Below are 19,429 nucleotides of genomic sequence, written 5' to 3' on the forward strand. Positions count from 1 at the left end.
CTTCAGTCTTTGCTAGGAAAAATCAACTTCTTGAGGCGATTCATTTCGAATCTAAGTGGCAAAGCTCAAATTTTTTCGCCATTACTTCGACTCAAGAAAGATGAACCATTCAAATGGAATGAAGAGCATCAAAAGGCTTTCGATGAAATTAAAGAATATCTGATCAAGCCTCCCGTGTTAATGCCTCCTAGTCGAAACAAGTCCATGAAGTTGTATATTGCTGCGTCTGACAAGACCATTGGTAGCATGTTGGCTCAGGAAGATGATGATAGCATAGAACATGCAATTTATTATCTTAGTCGTGTACTAAATGATGCAGAAACTAGATATACTGCCATAGAAAAACTTTGTCTTTGTCTGTATTTCTCTTGTGCAAAACTTAAGCAATATATAAAGCCTGTTGATGTTTATGTGTATTCTCATTATGATGTTATTAAGCACATGTTGTCAAAACCGATTTTACACAGTAGAATTGGAAAATGGGCTTTAGCATTAACAGAATATTCTTTAACATACAAGCCTTTGAAATCTGTTAAGGGTCAAATTGTGGCAGATTTTATTGTAGATCACTCAGTGGTCGAAATGTCGCAAGACTATGTCGATACAGAGCCATGGATTTTGTATTTCGATGGTTCGAAACACAAACATGGAACTGGAATTGGAGTTTTAATAATATCCCCCAATAAAATTCCAACTAAATTCAAGTATAAAATCAAAGGGCTTTGTTCTAATAATGAGGCTGAGTATGAAGCTCTAATTACAGGCCTTGAAATTTTAATTAGCCTGGGGGCAAGAAATGTTAATATAAGAGGTGATTCAGAATTAGTGTTGAGGCAATTAACACAAGAATACAAATGTGTTAATGAACACTTAGCAAAATATTTTGTTATAGCAAGTTCTCTTCTGAATCATTTCGATTATATTAACATTGAGCATGTACCTCGACAAGAAAACCGAGAAGCAAATGATTTAGCCCAAATAGCTTCAGGGTACAAAATGTCGAAGGAAAAGTTAACTCAGTTGATCGAAATAAAAGATAAACTGGTGTTACCAGAGCCATTAAGCACTAAATTGCCAATGCCAAAACTTGTGGGGGCAAGTATACCACAAAATAATGAAGATGAAAGTATGAATGATCTTCAGGAAAAAATTCAAATTTTGGCCATTGACAATATGTTAGATAATGATTGGAGAAAGTCCATTATTGAATATTTGGAAAATCCAATAGGCAATGTGGCTCGAAAGATTAAATATAGGGCCTTAAATTACGTGATTATGGGAAATGATTTGTTTAAAAAGACTGCAGAAGGAGTGTTGTTAAAATGTCTAAATGAATCAGAAGCATACTTAGCAGTTTCCCATGTTCACAGTGGGGCTTGTGGATCACATCAAGCAGGCCATAAAATGAAATGGCTTTTATTTCGACAAGGTTTGTATTGGCCTTCGATGTTAAAAGACTGCATAGAATTTGCTAAAGGCTGTCAGGAATGCCAAAAGCATGCAGGGATACAGCATGTACCGGCTAGTGAGTTACACTCCATAATCAAACCTTGGCCTTTCAGAGGATGGGCTTTGGACCTAATTGGTGAAATCAAGCCTGCCTCTTCGAAGAACCAGCGTTATATATAGTTGGTATCGATTACTTTACAAAATGGATCGAAGCAGTCCCTTTGCCAAATGTTGATCAGGAAGCAGTAATTAGTTTCATTCAAAATTATATTATTTATAGGTTTGGTATTCCCGAAACAATTACCACTGATCAAGGTTCCGTTTTTACTGGACGAAAAATGAAAGAATTTGCCCCAAAAAACTGGCTTTCGATTATTAACCTCGACACCATATTATGCGCAAGCAAATGGTCAGGTCGAAGCAGCCAATAAGATTGTAATCAACTTGATTAAAAAACACATTGCCCAAAAGCCAAGAAATTGGAATAAAACGTTAGATCAAGTTCTATGGGCATGTAGAAATTCTCCTAAGGAATCAACTAATACTACCCCATTTCGACTGACTTATGGGCACGATGCTATACTGCCGGTCGAAATACATTTGCAATCAGCTAGAGTACAAAAACAAATGGACATTCCGATCGACCATTATTGGAAAATGATGTCAGATGAGTTAGTTGATTTAGACGAGGAGAGATTAAGAGCATTAGAAGTCTTGACTAAACAAAAAGAAAGAGTTGCTAAAGCTTATAATAAGAAAGTGAAGTCGAAAACTTTTAATGTTGGAGATTTAGTTTGGAAGGTTATCCTGCCCATGGATAGTAAGGATCGAGCTTTGGGCAAATGGTCCCCAAATTGGGAAGGACCGTTTAAAATAATTCAGATCTATTCGAATGGTGCTTATGAATTAGAGGAATTAACCCCTCAGAAACGTACTTTGAGTATAAATGGTAAATATTTGAAAAAATATAAACCAACATTGCTCGAAGTTAAAATAAGCATAGATAGACAGAAATAATGGAAACATAAAAATGGCGATAACAGTAAAATTGCCACAAAAGGGCATGTGTCAATATTACATCAAAAGTAGAATCGAAATACAGAATTCGAAATAAAGAAATTATAGTTCTACTAATGCATGACTAAGTCCTCATATAGTTTCTTCAAGGTGGCCATCTCTTTGCTCAAAACCTGGTCAGCACTCTCCATAGCTCTCGCCTCATCTGCTACCGCTTGAGATGCACTAAAGGCCTTCAGGCCTTCCCTCCCTTTTTCGGCAACCAGCTTCTGAATCGAATCAGCAGCCTTCTCCTGGAGTTCTTTGCGTTTGGCCTGCTCTGTTACAATTTTCTGCCTTAGATCATCGACCTGAGACAGCAAATTTGTAATAATTGCCTCCCAGGAGGAGATGTTATCATCACAGGCTTTGATCTCAGAAGATCCTTCTTTCGCCTCTTTGGTGAGACGCTCGACTTCACGTTGAGCCGCTCGGGCTTTCTCGAGCAGAAGGATATGTGCCTGTTTCTGGGCATCGAGTCTGGCGCCATTTTCGCGTTTTTTCTGCACAGTATTTTGCAAATTGATCGATAATGGACTCGATTTGTATAACTTTGCCCAGAATCTCATCAGAAGTAAGGGGGTTATGCAATTTCTTCAAAAAGTTCAGTGCCCAAAAGCAGCAGAAGGGTTCTCTTCAATGGATTTTAAGTACGTCTGCCCGTGCGTATTCCATTGATAACTTCAAAAGCAGGCAATCTTGGCGTACTGTAGAGGTTATATCAGCATCAGATGAGGACGAAGCACCAGGATTCTTTTCACTTGAGGTGTTGGCTTGACTGGTGTTCAGCAGGAGTCGAAGGGCTGTAGCAGGGTCTTCGTCTTGCATTTGAATGAAATGTATCCTCTGCGATCCCTATGCTAGCGGAAAGCTTAGATGTCGAAGACGCTGGGAAAATGTCTGAACCTCCAGCTTCAGCCTCTTGTATGGCCTCTTCATCGGAAAAGTGTTCTTCAGATGAACTTCTCTGACTCGATCCCTGAGGACTGCTGGGTCCAATACCTTGACCTTCACCCTGTTCCTCAACATTCACTGCATCCGTCTCAGGAGCAGGAGAGGTTCGAGCACATGAGGGTATTTCTTCTACAGAAACATTTTGTTGTACCTGATTCGAATTGTCATGGAAAAGGTTAACAAATAGTTTCGTATTAGTTATGATTAAAATCATATTAAGAATGATACCTCGACGGTAGGGTGTTCTTGTGGTAAGTCCGGTTGTTCGACAAGGTTGCCCATCTCAGCAATAGAGGGAGTAGTTTCTGTTTCAGCGCCTGCCAACATCAGTCGAAGGTGGTTGGACGTCAACAGGTTGATTTCTCACCTTGTTCTTTTGAAGACTTGGTCTTCTTCTTTTTCTTCCTGACTGGCTCACCACCCTCGACCCAATGGCGTAGGTTCCAGCGTCAGAAGAAATTGGCCCAGCAGAACCGCAAATGGCCAATATAAGAGAAGTGTCTAGGAGGCCAGTAAAGGAGAGACTCCTGCCTCCAGTGGATGAAGACAAGATGGAGGATGAGGATCTACTAGATTCTGAGCCAGATTTCGATGTCATCTGTTGTGGTATCTATCTTGCCAATCTGAATATGATGTCCAATCTGAAGTTACTGAGATCGAAAGTGAGTTCGATCATTTTGATATGGCTGACCCAAAGCCAGTATGTTACTATGTTATGAATAATGGCTGTGGTGGAAGAGCAATTAGCTTATTTCGAAAAGCCAGATTTTCAGATGAAAAGTCATCTCAAACCTCTTTTCATCAGAGCAAAAGTTGAGAATGTTGGAATCAACAAAGTGCTCATTGATGGAGGAGCGGCTATCAACTTAATGCCTCGATCTATGCTCTACAAGATCGGGAAACATGACACTGATCTATCTGCCCACAACATTGTGCTTTCGAATTATGAGGGTAAAACTGGCTATTCTTTGGGAGCCATTCAAGTAGATGTTGCTGTAGGCAGTATAGTTCGAACCAACTCTTTTCCTGGTGATACAGTCTAAGGCTAATTTTAACTTGCTACTAGGAAGGGAGTGGATTCATGGAGTTGGAGCTGTGCCATCTAACCCTTCACCAGAGCTCATTATCTGGAGGGAGGATGGATTGTGGAAAATATAGAGGCGGATCAAGCTCTATAAGTCAGAGGTCGATAATGTTACTGCACAAACCTTTGACAAAAAGTTGGCTAACATAGCGCCTTTGTGGTGACAAGGAGGCTGTTGTCGAATCGAGTGACAATGTTGTCCACTCTTGTCAACTCCATCCTACCTATGGGTTTATATGGGAGAGGGAGGAAATTAATGCTGTTCCTCTGAAGATGAGTCATTCCACCACTGGGTGGAATATATATGAAGATTAATATGACTGAGGCACTGCATGGCCAGAATTACGGCTTATATGGCCGAAAATAGACTAAATACGGCCTTTGAGGCTGAATTTCACACAAATATGGCAGATGAAGCCAAGATCGAAGATCATGAAAACAAAGAAACAAAGGATCGAAGATTGGATTGTATTTATGATGATGAGCCGCTGGGTTTTGAGAAAAATCCATAAGTGAGGCGCCAAAGATGCAGGCTCAGATCCTTTGGAAGAGGTCGATATGGAGATGGCTCGATTAAAAGGCCACTTATATCAGTGCCAATATCACTCAAGTTTAAAAGAAAAGCTGGTGCCTCTTTCTTAGAGAGTTTAAAGACTGTTTTGCTTGGGATTACCACGAAATGCCTGGGTTAAGCAGAGAAATGGTCGAAATGAAGTTACCAATTAAGGAAGGAAAAAGACCAGTAAAACAACTACGAGAAGATTCGCACCAGAATCATGTCCAAGTCAAGGAAGAGATCGAAAGGCTGCTGAGGTGTAAATTCATCAGGGCTGCCAGGTTATGTCGAATGGTTAGCAATATAGTCCCTGTCATTAAAAAAGAATGGAACTCTTAGAGTATGCATAGATTTTAGGGATCTAAATAATGCTAACACTAAAGATGAATATGCTATGCAGTAGCAGAAATGTTGGTAGATTCGGCAGCTGTTTCGAATATTTAAGCATTTAGATGGTTATTCTGGTTATAACCAAATATTTATTGCTGGAAAACGATGTGTCGAAACAGCATTCGATGCCCTGGTGCTTTAGGCACTTATGAATGGGTGGTTATGCCCTTTGGGTTAAAAAATGCTGGGCCACTTATCAAAGGGCCATGAATTCCATGTTTTCATGATTTTATTGACACATTTATGCAAATTTATAATTGATGATATAATCATCAATATCCTCCTCAGAAGATAGCCATTTGGATTACCTTAGGCATCTTTCGAACGAAGAGAACATGGATTAAAAATGAATCCATTAAAGTGTGTTTTGTGTGCGTGCAGGAGATTTTCCTAGGTTTTGTGTCGGTGAATAAAAAGGCATTGAGATAGAGATCAAACATAGCAAGCTATTTGTAGTACGCAGGCTCAAAAGCTATCAGCACTTCAAAAAACAGCTTCAGTCTTTGCTAGGAAAATCAACTTCTTGAGGCGATTCATTTCGAATCTAAGTGGCAAAGCTCAAATTTTTTCGCCATTACTTCGACTCAAGAAAGATGAACCATTCAAATGGAATGAAGGCATCAAAAGGCTTTCGATGAAATTAAAGAATATCTGATCAAGCCTCCCGTGTTAATGCCTCCTAGTCGAAACAAGTCCATGAAGTTGTATATTGCTGCGTCTGACAAGACATTGGTAGCATGTTGGCTCAGGAAGATGATGATAGCATAGAACATGCAATTTATTATCTAGTCGTGTACTAAATGATGCAGAAACTAGATATACTGCCATAGAAAAACTTTGTCTTTGTCTGTATTTCTCTGTGCAAAACTTAAGCATATATAAAGCCTGTTGATGTTTATGTTATTCTCATTATGATGTTATTAAGCACATGTTGTCAAAACGCGATTTTACACAGTAGAATTGGAAAATGGGCTTTTAGCATTTAACAGAATATTCTTTAACATACAAGCCTTTGAAATCTGTTAAGGGTCAAATTGTGCAGATTTTATGTAATCACTCAGTGGTCGAAATGTCGCAAGACTATGTCGATACAGAGCCATGATTTTGTATTTCGATGGTTCGAAAACACAAACATGGAACTGGAATTGGAGTTTTAATAATATCCCCCAATAAATTCCAACTAAATCAAGTATAAAATCAAGGGCTTTGTTCTAATAATGAGGCTGAGTATGAAGCTCTAATTACAGGCCTTGAAATTTTAATTAGCCTGGGGGCAAGAAAATGTTAATATAAGAGGTGATTCAGAATTAGTGTTGAGGCAATTAAACAACAAGAATACAAATGTGTTAATGAACACTTAGCAAATATTTTGTTATAGCAAGTTCTCTTCTGAATCATTCGATTATATTAACATTGAGCATGTACCTCGACAAGAAACCGAGAAGCAAATGATTTAGCCCAATAGCTTCAGGGTACAAAATGTCGAAGGAAAAGTTAACTCAGTTGATCGAAATAAAGATAAACTGGTGTTACCAGAGCCATTAAGCACTAAATTGCCAATGCCAAAACTTGTGGGGGCAAGTATACCACAAAATAATGAAGATGAAAGTATGAATGATCTTCAGGAAAAAATTCAAATTTGGCCATTGACAATATGTTAGATAATGATTGGGAAAGTCCATTATTGAATATTTGGAAATCCAATAGGCAATGTGGCTCGAAAGATTAAATATAGGGCCTTAAATTACGTGATTATGGGAAATGATTTGTTTAAAAAGACTGCAGAAGGAGTGTTGTTAAAATGTCTAAATGAATCAGAAGCATACTTAGCAGTTTCCCATGTTCACAGTGGCGGCTTGTGGATCAGCATCAAGCAGGCCATAAAATGAAATTGTTTTGATTTTGTATGCATTTAAGAAGTGGGAAATCTGTTCCACACTTACAGAATTCAAACTCGTACAAGGATGGCTAGACACCCCAAGCAATCGAAACAATGACCTTCCAATATGGAGGGGCAACCAACGCAAACATCTGTCAGTAATGCCAATATAAATTCTGGTATAGGAGCATTCCTGACCAAACTGTTGGCACGGTTAGTTCAACCGTTTCGACGGTTATGAATCAACAGGGGTAACCTCTCCCATGACCAACATGACGTTGGCAAGTTCGACCACGTCAGCGTCTGTTTTGCCCCTTGGAACAACCCTATTTAGGGAATCCCAGTGAAGTCCCTTTCGACCGCCTCAAACCTCTAATGGCATGCCTACATCTTTGATGGTAGGGTTGCAAATTCTCAACCAAACATAGGAATTTAATATGTCCTCTCCATCAGGATCTGTAGCGGGCAATCAAGGTAGGGTAATTCCGCAACATTTAACTAATACATCCGTTTTGTCACTCAGACAACAATGGATGAAGTAACCATGATATGGTTAACTGTAACACAACAAATAGGAATGTTATTAACCTTTAATTCAAATACAAATGACAGTTACCACGTTAACAATCAAATAAGTCGAATTGCTGACTTTTTTGGGCACCACCATACACAACCACCAATTGACAGATCCAAATACAGGCGCCTGTCCAAGAGATACAGATGCCTAATAACCCCGGGATGCAAATGGCTCAAGCACCACAACAGCGGCACGCATAGAGCCACAGTCCAACAGGTCGAACCAACCCTGGTATAGTATTGGTAATAGGAACCAAAATGCTGATGAAGTATAGGGAATATTCAACAAAACCGTTTCGATATGCAGAATAACCTAGCCAAATGGTCGAACGATTTTGGTGCAGAATGGTTTGAACTTAGGCTTACACAGGCCTAATTTGTGTCTCCATTATCTGAGTATGTGTACAGACAGAATTACAAGGGGTGTGAAATCCCTAAGTTTACCAAGTTTGCGGGAGAGACAAATGAGTCCACTGTCGAACACGTTGCTAGATATTTGGTCGAAGCAGGGGATTTGGCTAATAATGAAATTTAAGAATGAAATTTTCCCTAGTTCCTTGACTAAAAATGCTTTTACATGGTTTACAACCCTTCCTCCTCATTCCATACATAATTGGAACCAATTGGAAAGGATTTTCCATGAGCAATTTTATGGGACAGTCTAAGATCAGCCTTAAAGAGTTAGCCAGCGTTCGACGCAAGGCACTTGAATCAATTGATGATTATTTGAACAGATTCAGACTCTTAAAGGCAAGGTGTTTCACCCAATCCTGAACATGAATTAGTCGAAATGGCTGCTGGTGGCCTAGACTATTCGATTAGAAGAAATTAGATACCCAGTATTTAAGGGATATGGCTCAATTGGCTGATAGAGTTCGACAACTCGAACGGTTGAAGGCCGAAAAGGCTAGAAATTCTAAATTCCACAAGAAGGAAAAGGTTGCTTATATCGAACCATGACAGTGACCAGGAGTTCGATATTATATATGAAGATATCGAAGACAGTGAGGTTGATTTAGCAGAATTAAACCTGGACCTCCTTATGTTTGTAAACTCCTTAGACCTTCCAATGGAAAAACCCTGTTGAACCTAAAAATGATAAATTTATGTCTAAAACTTACACATTTGACATAACTAAATGTGATGAAATATTTGATTTATTAGTCACAGATGGCCAGATTGTTGTTCCTAAGGGCTTGAAAGTACCCCCAATCGAACAACAGAAAAAAAGGGGTTATTGTAAATTTCATAATTTCCTTGGCCATAAAACTCACGTTGTGTTCTTTTCAGGGATTTGGTTCAAAAGGCTCTTGACGAAGGAAGGCTAAAATTTGGTGAGAAACCAAAGGTTGTTCAGGCAAATGCTGAAACATCCAAAGCTGCCGAAACTCTCTATGCGAAGCCCCAAGAAATAATGATGGTCGAAACAATGGAGGTGTCCCATGTGCAAGTTCAGGATGTATCTGAAGAGGATTACAACGAACAGATGAAGGTTGTTTATCCTCAGGCTGAGGAGGAGTTAATTGATTTCTTGAACAGATGCAAACTCGAAAACAAGATTGTGATGCTCTGCCCTCGCTGCAGTGCAGTATGTGATAAGGAGGCTACTGAGGGCCTCAAGAAATACCAAGTTGTTAACAAGGGGGCAAGGCAGAACCAACGTTTCGATAAAGGCAAAAGAGTTATGGTGCAGTCGAATACTAATCAGAAGTCGGGTCGAAGGAATACTTTCGCTCCTCCTGGTTCAGTGCCGGTCGAAAAATGGATGCACCAGGGACTCATAAGATTCAACAAAGGGATTATGGAAGTAGGTGGTTCGAGTGGAACGAAGCAAATTGGCCCACAGGAGGCCAATAGGTACTCGTATAGGAACAATTACAAAGGAAAGAATCCTATGACGAGGACCCAATGGCGTAGGTTCCAGCGTCAGAAGAAATTGGCCCAGCAGAACCCGCAAATGGGCCAATATAAAGAAGTGTCTAGGAGGCCAGTAAAGGAGAGACTCCTGCCTCCAGTGGATGAAGACAAGATGGAGGATGAGGATCTACTAGATTCTGAGCCAGATTTCGATGTCATCTGTGTGGTATCTATCTTGCCATCTGAATATGATGTCCAATCTGAAGTTACTGAGATCGAAAGTGAGTTCGATCATTTTGATATGGCTGACCCAAAGCCAGTATGTTACTATGTTATGAATAATGGCTGTGTGGAAGAGCAATTAGCTTATTTCGAAAAGCCAGATTTTCAGATGAAAAGTCATCTCAAACCTCTTTTCATCAGAGCAAAAGTTGAGAATGTTGGAATCAACAAAGTGCTCATTGATGGAGGAGCGGCTATCAACTTAATGCCTCGATCTATGCTCTACAAGATCGGGAAACATGACACTGATCTATCTGCCCACAACATTGTGCTTTCGAATTATGAGGGTAAAACTGGCTATTCTTTGGGAGCCATTCAAGTAGATGTTGCTGTAGGCAGTATAGTTCGACCAACTCTTTTCCTGGTGATACAGTCTAAGGCTAATTTTAACTTGCTACTAGGAAGGGAGTGGATTCATGGAGTTGGAGCTGTGCCATCTACCCTTCACCAGAAGCTCATTATCTGGAGGGAGGATGGGATTGTGGAAAATATAGAGGCGGATCAAAGCTTCTATAAGTCAGAGGTCGATAATGTTACTGCACAAACCTTTGACAAAAAGTTGGCTAACATAGCGCCTTGTGGTGACAAGGAGGCTGTTGTCGAATCGAGTGACAATGTTGTCCACTCTGTCAAACTCCATCCTACCTATGGGTTTATATGGGAGAGGGAGGAAATTAATGCTGTTCCCTCTGAAGATGGAGTCATTCCACCAACTGGGTGGAATATATATGAAGATTAATATGACTGAGGCCACTGCATGGGCCAGAATTACGGCTTATATGGCCGAAAATAGACTAAATACGGCCTTTGAGGCTGAATTTCAACAAAATATGGCAGATGAAGCCAAGATCGAAGATCATGAAAACAAAGAAACAAAGGATCGAAGATTGGATTGTATTTATGATGATGAGCCGCTGGGTTTTGAGAAAAATCCCATAAGTGAGGCGCCAAAGATGCAGGCTCAAGATCCTTTGGAAGAGGTCGATATTGGAGATGGCTCGATTAAAAGGCCAACTTATATCAGTGCCAATATCACCTCAAGTTTAAAAGAAAAGCTGGTGCCTCTTCTTAGAGAGTTTAAAGACTGTTTTGCTTGGGATTACCACGAAATGCCTGGGTTAAGCAGAGAAATGGTCGAAATGAAGTTACCAATTAAGGAAGGAAAAAGACCAGTAAAACAACTACCGAGAAGATTCGCACCAGAAATCATGTCCAAGATCAAGGAAGAGATCGAAAGGCTGCTGAGGTGTAAATTCATCAGGGCTGCCAGGTATGTCGAATGGTTAGCAAATATAGTCCCTGTCATTAAAAAGAATGGAACTCTTAGAGTATGCATAGATTTTAGGGATCTAAATAATGCTACACCTAAAGATGAATATGCTATGCCAGTAGCAGAAATGTTGGTAGATTCGGCAGCTGGTTTCGAATATTTAAGCATGTTAGATGGTTATTCTGGTTATAACCAAATATTTATTGCTGAAAACGATGTGTCGAAAACAGCATTTCGATGCCCTGGTGCTTTAGGCACTTATGAATGGGTGGTTATGCCCTTTGGGTTAAAAAATGCTGGGGCCACTTATCAAAGGGCCATGAATTCCATGTTTCATGATTTTATTGACACATTTATGCAAATTTATATTGATGATATAATCATCAAATCCTCCTCAGAAGATAGCCATTTGGATTACCTTAGGCAATCTTTCGAACGAATGAGGAAACATGGATTAAAAATGAATCCATTAAAGTGTGCTTTTTGTGTGCGTGCAGGAGATTTCCTAGGTTTTGTGGTGCATAAAAAAGGCATTGAGATAAATCAAAATAAGACAAAGGCTATTCTTGAGACGAGGCCTCCTTCGACCAAAAAACAGCTTCAGTCTTTGCTAGGAAAAATCAACTTCTTGAGGCGATTCATTTCGAATCTAAGTGGCAAAGCTCAAATTTTTTCGCCATTACTTCGACTCAAGAAAGATGAACCATTCAAATGGAATGAAGAGCATCAAAAGGCTTTCGATGAAATTAAAGAATATCTGATCAAGCCTCCCGTGTTAATGCCTCCTAGTCGAAACAAGTCCATGAAGTTGTATATTGCTGCGTCTGACAAGACCATTGGTAGCATGTTGGCTCAGGAAGATGATGATAGCATAGAACATGCAATTTATTATCTTAGTCGTGTACTAAATGATGCAGAAACTAGATATACTGCCATAGAAAAACTTTGTCTTTGTCTGTATTTCTCTTGTGCAAAACTTAAGCAATATATAAAGCCTGTTGATGTTTATGTGTATTCTCATTATGATGTTATTAAGCACATGTTGTCAAAACCGATTTTACACAGTAGAATTGGAAAATGGGCTTTAGCATTAACAGAATATTCTTTAACATACAAGCCTTTGAAATCTGTTAAGGGTCAAATTGTGGCAGATTTTATTGTAGATCACTCAGTGGTCGAAATGTCGCAAGACTATGTCGATACAGAGCCATGGATTTTGTATTTCGATGGTTCGAAACACAAACATGGAACTGGAATTGGAGTTTTAATAATATCCCCCAATAAAATTCCAACTAAATTCAAGTATAAAATCAAAGGGCTTTGTTCTAATAATGAGGCTGAGTATGAAGCTCTAATTACAGGCCTTGAAATTTTAATTAGCCTGGGGGCAAGAAATGTTAATATAAGAGGTGATTCAGAATTAGTGTTGAGGCAATTAACACAAGAATACAAATGTGTTAATGAACACTTAGCAAAATATTTTGTTATAGCAAGTTCTCTTCTGAATCATTTCGATTATATTAACATTGAGCATGTACCTCGACAAGAAAACCGAGAAGCAAATGATTTAGCCCAAATAGCTTCAGGGTACAAAATGTCGAAGGAAAAGTTAACTCAGTTGATCGAAATAAAAGATAAACTGGTGTTACCAGAGCCATTAAGCACTAAATTGCCAATGCCAAAACTTGTGGGGGCAAGTATACCACAAAATAATGAAGATGAAAGTATGAATGATCTTCAGGAAAAAATTCAAATTTTGGCCATTGACAATATGTTAGATAATGATTGGAGAAAGTCCATTATTGAATATTTGGAAAATCCAATAGGCAATGTGGCTCGAAAGATTAAATATAGGGCCTTAAATTACGTGATTATGGGAAATGATTTGTTTAAAAAGACTGCAGAAGGAGTGTTGTTAAAATGTCTAAATGAATCAGAAGCATACTTAGCAGTTTCCCATGTTCACAGTGGGGCTTGTGGATCACATCAAGCAGGCCATAAAATGAAATGGCTTTTATTTCGACAAGGTTTGTATTGGCCTTCGATGTTAAAAGACTGCATAGAATTTGCTAAAGGCTGTCAGGAATGCCAAAAGCATGCAGGGATACAGCATGTACCGGCTAGTGAGTTACACTCCATAATCAAACCTTGGCCTTTCAGAGGATGGGCTTTGGACCTAATTGGTGAAATCAAGCCTGCCTCTTCGAAGAACCAGCGTTATATTATAGTTGGTATCGATTACTTTACAAAATGGATCGAAGCAGTCCCTTTGCCAAATGTTGATCAGGAAGCAGTAATTAGTTTCATTCAAAATTATATTATTTATAGGTTTGGTATTCCCGAAACAATTACCACTGATCAAGGTTCCGTTTTTACTGGACGAAAAATGAAAGAATTTGCCCAAAAAACTGGCTTTCGATTATTAACCTCGACACCATATTATGCGCAAGCAAATGGTCAGGTCGAAGCAGCCAATAAGATTGTAATCAACTTGATTAAAAAACACATTGCCCAAAAGCCAAGAAATTGGAATAAAACGTTAGATCAAGTTCTATGGGCATGTAGAAATTCTCCTAAGGAATCAACTAATACTACCCCATTTCGACTGACTTATGGGCACGATGCTATACTGCCGGTCGAAATACATTTGCAATCAGCTAGAGTACAAAAACAAATGGACATTCCGATCGACCATTATTGGAAAATGATGTCAGATGAGTTAGTTGATTTAGACGAGGAGAGATTAAGAGCATTAGAAGTCTTGACTAAACAAAAAGAAAGAGTTGCTAAAGCTTATAATAAGAAAGTGAAGTCGAAAACTTTTAATGTTGGAGATTTAGTTTGGAAGGTTATCCTGCCCATGGATAGTAAGGATCGAGCTTTGGGCAAATGGTCCCCAAATTGGGAAGGACCGTTTAAAATAATTCAGATCTATTCGAATGGTGCTTATGAATTAGAGGAATTAACCCCTCAGAAACGTACTTTGAGTATAAATGGTAAATATTTGAAAAAATATAAACCAACATTGCTCGAAGTTAAAATAAGCATAGAATAGACAGAAATAATGGAAACATAAAAATGGCGATAACAGTAAAATTGCCACAAAAGGGCATGTGTCAATATTACATCAAAAGTAGAATCGAAATACAGAATTCGAAATAAAGAAATTATAAGTTCTACTAATGCATGACTAAGTCCTCATATAGTTTCTTCAAGGTGGCCATCTCTTTGCTCAAAACCTGGTCAGCACTCTCCATAGCTCTCGCCTCATCTGCTACCGCTTGAGATGCACTAAAGGCCTTCAGGCCTTCCCTCCCTTTTTCGGCAACCAGCTTCTGAATCGAATCAGCAGCCTTCTCCTGGAGTTCTTTGCGTTTGGCCTGCTCTGTTACAATTTTCTGCCTTAGATCATCGACCTGAGACAGCAAATTTGTAATAATTGCCTCCCAGGAGGAGATGTTATCATCACAGGCTTTGATCTCAGAAGATCCTTCTTTCGCCTCTTTGGTGAGACGCTCGACTTCACGTTGAGCCGCTCGGGCTTTCTCGAGCAGAAGGATATGTGCCTGTTTCTGGGCATCGAGTCTGGCGCCATTTTCGCGTTTTTTCTGCACAGTATTTGCAAATTGATCGATAATGGACTCGATTTGTATAACTTTGCCCAGAATCTCATCAGAAGTAAGGGGGTTATGCAATTTCTTCAAAAAGTTCAGGTGCCCAAAAGCAGCAGAAGGGTTCTCTTCAATGGATTTAAGTACGTCTGCCCGTGCGTATTCCATTGATAACTTCAAAAGCAGGCAATCTTGGCGTACTGTAGAGGTTATATCAGCATCAGATGAGGACGAAGCACCAGGATTCTTTTCACTTGAGGTGTTGGCTTGACTGGTGTTCAGCAGGAGTCGAAGGGCTGTAGCAGGGTCTTCGTCTTGCATTTGAATGAATGTATCCTCTGCGATCCCTATGCTAGCGGAAAGCTTAGATGTCGAAGACGCTGGGAAAATGTCTGAACCTCCAGCTTCAGCCTCTTGTATGGCCTCTTCATCGGAAAAGTGTTCTTCAGATGAACTTCTCTGACTCGATCCCTGAGGACTGCTGGGTCCAATACCTTGACCTTCACCCTGTTCCTCAACATTCACTGCATCCGTCTCAGGAGCAGGAGAGGTTCGAGCACATGAGGGTATTTCTTCTACAGAAACATTTTGTTGTACCTGATTCGAATTGTCATGGAAAAGGTTAACAAATAGTTTCGTATTAGTTATGATTAAAATCATATTAAGAATGATACCTCGACGGTAGGGTGTTCTTGTGGTAAGTCCGGTTGTTCGACAAGGTTGCCCATCTCAGCAATAGAGGGAGTAGTTTCTGTTTCAGCGCCGCCAACATCAGTCGAAGGTGGTTGGACGTCAACAGGTTGATTCTCACCTTGTTCTTTTGAAGACTTGGTCTTCTTCTTTTTCTTCCTGACTGGCTCACCACCCTCGACCGTCACAGAAGGTTCAGGCTCGATCTGCTTCACTTTCTTTTTCTTCTTAGGCATTTGAGCCTGGGAATCGCCTGCCTCTGTTTGGTCAGCAGATTTGGTCGAAGTCTCAGGTGATTTTCTTTTTCTTACAAGAGGTCTTTCCTCTTCTTCCTGTGTTATGAGGGTAAAGAAATGTCAGAATATAGACTTAAAAGAGTTATAATATTGACATTAGGAATAAAACTTGCATCTTTTTCTTCGTCGAATTCGATGACCACACGCTTCGAGCGTTTTGAGGTCGTGGTAGTCTCGGTGCTATCATCTTTCTTATGATTCTGAAAAAATAAAGAAATATGAGGCAAAGACGTTAAGAGTAAAAGATAAGTTCAGAAGAGTTACCTTCTCTTCTTGTTTCCATTCTTGGATCTTCACCCCAGTGGGTTTCTTGGGTCTCACATCAGCTCGAGACGTTTCAGCAATTTTCTTTGTCATGATTGTTTTGCCTGAAAGTAAGAATATTAGAAAAGGCAAAAATACATATCAATTTAGAAAAATCAAAAGTTAGTACCTCGAGCTTGAAGGTTTGAGCGGATATTCTCGACCGTTGGTTGTGTAAAACCACTCTCAAGTCTGGAGATCATGATAGTTGTGTCTCCAACCGAATGGCCCGAATAATATTTCTCCCACCAGGTAACAAATCCCATGGTGCAGAAGTGGGAATGGTTGAACTCAAAAGGATGCAGGTTATAGTTTTCATCAAGAGAAATCTTCAAAAATTTCTTGAAAGTCTTTTCTGAAAGATTGGCCCCTCTTATGACGTCTCTAGGATCTTCGAACAAGCTTTTGGGACGGATCTGCGAGAGGCCAAATTGTCTTGAAACCAAATTAGGCTGGTATCCAACCAGGCCTAAATAGTTCGATTGAACACCTGTACGACAGGACAGGATCTGTGGATTCAAATAAAATGACCATATTTCATTCACTTCTTCTTCATTGTCCGGATCGACAGCAGGAAAATCGTCAGTGAACCAGGCCGGGCCGACCTCTCGACTAATGAATGGAGCATGTTGGGGAAGAAACTTGTCAAAACTTAGAAAAATCTTCATGTACTTGAGGAACAGCTTTTGTGGGTTTTGATCGAAGGTCTTGGGTGTTAATCGAAGTACTCTCTGGCCTTCGATCGAGCGATTGGCAACTTCTTCAGCATAATCTTGTGGGATTATTAATCCCATTTCTTGTTCGAAAGTGGCATTAAGCCACAACTGGAGAAGCCACATAGGCCCAGATACTAAGAAGGAAGACCCATCCTTCGATTTCTTCAGGTCATCACATGCCTCTCCAAGCGATTCATATAGCACTGCTAACAAGAGGCGTCCAAATCCAAAGTTCTGACCTTCATGAATTTGTATTGCCATTGGAATAAATCTTTTGGCTACTTGCAAGGATTTTGTGCAAAAGACGTAGTGAGATAGCCATAGGGTCAAGAAGGCTACATGCTCTTCATCAGAGACTTCCTCTTCGACCGATCCTTTGTGTTCAGCTATATATTTGGAAAAGGTGTTCTCCTTATATACTAGCTTGATATTATCACTAGATTTAGTGGGATCATACGTTTCTCCGCTAGGCCTAAGGCCTGTGAGGGCAGCTACATCTAAGAGAGTAGGGGTCATCATACCACATTTAAATTGAAAGGTGTTGGTAGAAGACTCGAAAAAATGCATAGCTGCTATCAGCATTTCTGGTCGATATTCAGGACCAAATCGAGAGAATTGTATTAAGTCAAATATGCCATATGTCTTCCAGAAATCATCATACGCTTGTTCGACTCGATCAAGCCAAGGTATGTAATCCCTATGGGCTATTGACGGGGCGGATCGAAAGAGTTTGTGGGGTTTGCTTAAACAATTGAAGTTGTAAGGCTCACTATCAAAAATCCTAGGTTCGCAAGTTGGGTAGCAGGGGAATACCTTGTTCATTGAACTCGAGAGTGACTCTTGGTCTGGCAGAGGTCCACCGAAAGCGTAAACTGTCCTTTCCACTGCGAAAGGGATCATCACCTCCGATTCCCAGATTTCTGTGTGTTCGGCGTCACCTTGTGGTTCTGGAACCACCTTCTCTCCGTCGTTCCTGACTGTGAAACGGTGCCATTTCCCAGCAAACGGAACTGCTTGGCCTTGCGACATTATGAGAAATCTGAAAAAGGATGATTTTCTCGTGAAGGGTTTTGTAGCTGATAGAATCAGTGAGTGAGAGCTTGGGTTCACGAAGAACAGTGGCGAAGCTCAGAGATAGGGTGAGGTTGATGATGAAAGGAGTAACAAGTTAATAGGAAGATCTGAAAGCAAGAAAGGTTTCGCCGGAAATATGAAGCAAAGAAGAGGAAGGGTTTCAGAAGCAAGGAAGAAGAAGGGTTTTGGAAGAAGCTGAAGGGGTTTTATCTGTAGTTCTGGCGCTATTTATGGGGTTTCACTTTAAAAAAGAGGAAAATAATATAATAAGAATCAAGGGTCAGAAATCAATCACATCAGATTTCCCTTTTGACTCCCCAGCGTGACACGTGTCCCACTCTGCCTAGAAAGGTGGAATTAATGATGGGTAATGGAGATCGAGGCGACGGTTACACAGTGAACGTGCGATCGTGACTTCGTTTCCGGGAAGCTGGTAGAAGAAGAGAAAAATTGTCAACTTCTCATCTTCCTTCGATCTCGAATCGAAGCAGACATTTTTTGGGGGCAATTTGTTAGCCCATATTTTCGACGAGCTAAAATATGCTCTAAGTATGCATTGGATGTCGTCTCGAGGTTCGAAGCGTATTACAGAGCAAGAGTCTGGTCAGGACCTGTTCGAATCGAAAAGAGAGAAGAGTCTTTTGAAAGGGATTCCCAGGTTCAAGGAAGTATTTGCGAAGTACAAGGCTAGGATAAGAAAGAGGGCTTTCGAATCATTGGGTGATTCAAACTGATGTATGATCGAGTCGAAGTCGAGGTAACAGGAGTTCTAGACTTAGCACAATTTCTGACAAAAAATTCACAAAATCAGCTTCGACTTCGAGCAAGACGGATAACCGTTCTAAGGAGCAGTTATGTGCATGTAAGATGTACGTGGCAGGACACTTGGCATTCGGATAATGTTCGACCGTTAGGGCAGTTTATTTTCGAATGTCTATATATAGCAGTTTTTAGTTAGATTTGGGGGGTCGCAAATCATTTCTACAGAATCCTTATACACTCAAAGTATCCAGCGCAGAGAGAAACGAGTACACAAGGAGAATGTATGTTTGTTTGTGAACCATTTTAAATTTCTGTAAACTTTACATTTCGAATGCAATGCAATTTACGCTTCACTTTAGAATTCCTGTCTTTTAAATGGTTCATTCGATCGAGTGAACTTACTGCTCCTTTACATTCTGCAATTTTCCTCCCTTGTTAATTTATTTCCAGCATTTCGATTTCTGTTAAACAATTTTACTTTCTGCAAATTTCGAACCAGTGAGTGTTTGTTGCAATGATGAACATTAACGGTTTTATGTTTAAAGCAAACACGCAAATGACATGCTCCTGAGATTCACTAGTTGGTCTCGCAAGCAATTAACTTAGACTAGCGGTTGTTTACCA

The 19,429-nt window shown here is 40.0% G+C and overlaps 2 protein-coding genes across 2 annotated transcripts; both read right to left on the reverse strand.

Annotated features, from left to right (window-relative positions):
• Positions 1 to 3,262: 3,262 nt before the first annotated feature.
• Positions 3,263 to 3,770, reverse strand: LOC114386089. Its single transcript, XM_028346096.1, has 2 exons — positions 3,688 to 3,770; positions 3,263 to 3,610 (listed from the first exon to the last, which is right to left on the reverse strand). Exons 1-2 carry the CDS (start codon positions 3,739 to 3,741, stop codon positions 3,263 to 3,265), a joined length of 402 nt encoding a protein of 133 aa, XP_028201897.1. The 5' UTR covers positions 3,742 to 3,770.
• Positions 3,771 to 14,532: 10,762 nt separating this feature from the next.
• On the reverse strand, positions 14,533 to 17,998 carry LOC114386090. Its single transcript, XM_028346097.1, has 5 exons — positions 16,384 to 17,998; positions 16,215 to 16,318; positions 16,064 to 16,150; positions 15,639 to 15,986; positions 14,533 to 15,561 (listed from the first exon to the last, which is right to left on the reverse strand). The coding sequence occupies exons 1-5, from the start codon at positions 17,996 to 17,998 to the stop codon at positions 14,533 to 14,535; spliced, it is 3,183 nt and encodes a 1,060-aa protein (XP_028201898.1).
• Positions 17,999 to 19,429: the final 1,431 nt, after the last annotated feature.

This window comes from Glycine soja, chromosome 15 (genome assembly GCF_004193775.1).
Source record: "Glycine soja cultivar W05 chromosome 15, ASM419377v2, whole genome shotgun sequence".
Classification (NCBI taxonomy): Eukaryota; Viridiplantae; Streptophyta; class Magnoliopsida; order Fabales; family Fabaceae; genus Glycine; species Glycine soja.

Bases quoted from the DNA above. Each gene is read 5' to 3' on its own strand.
- LOC114386089 (XM_028346096.1), bottom strand. From the start codon at position 3,741: ATGGGCAACCTTGTCGAACAACCGGACTTACCACAAGAACACCCTACC. The intron at 3,611-3,687 runs GTATCATTCTTA...AATTCGAATCAG, and splicing joins AAGAACACCCTACCGTCGAG to GTACAACAAAATGTTTCTGT.
- LOC114386090 (XM_028346097.1), bottom strand. From the start codon at position 17,998: ATGTCGCAAGGCCAAGCAGTTCCGTTTGCTGGGAAATGGCACCGTTTC. The intron at 16,319-16,383 runs GTACTAACTTTT...TCTTACTTTCAG, and splicing joins CTCAAACCTTCAAGCTCGAG to GCAAAACAATCATGACAAAG. The intron at 15,562-15,638 runs GTATCATTCTTA...AATTCGAATCAG, and splicing joins AAGAACACCCTACCGTCGAG to GTACAACAAAATGTTTCTGT.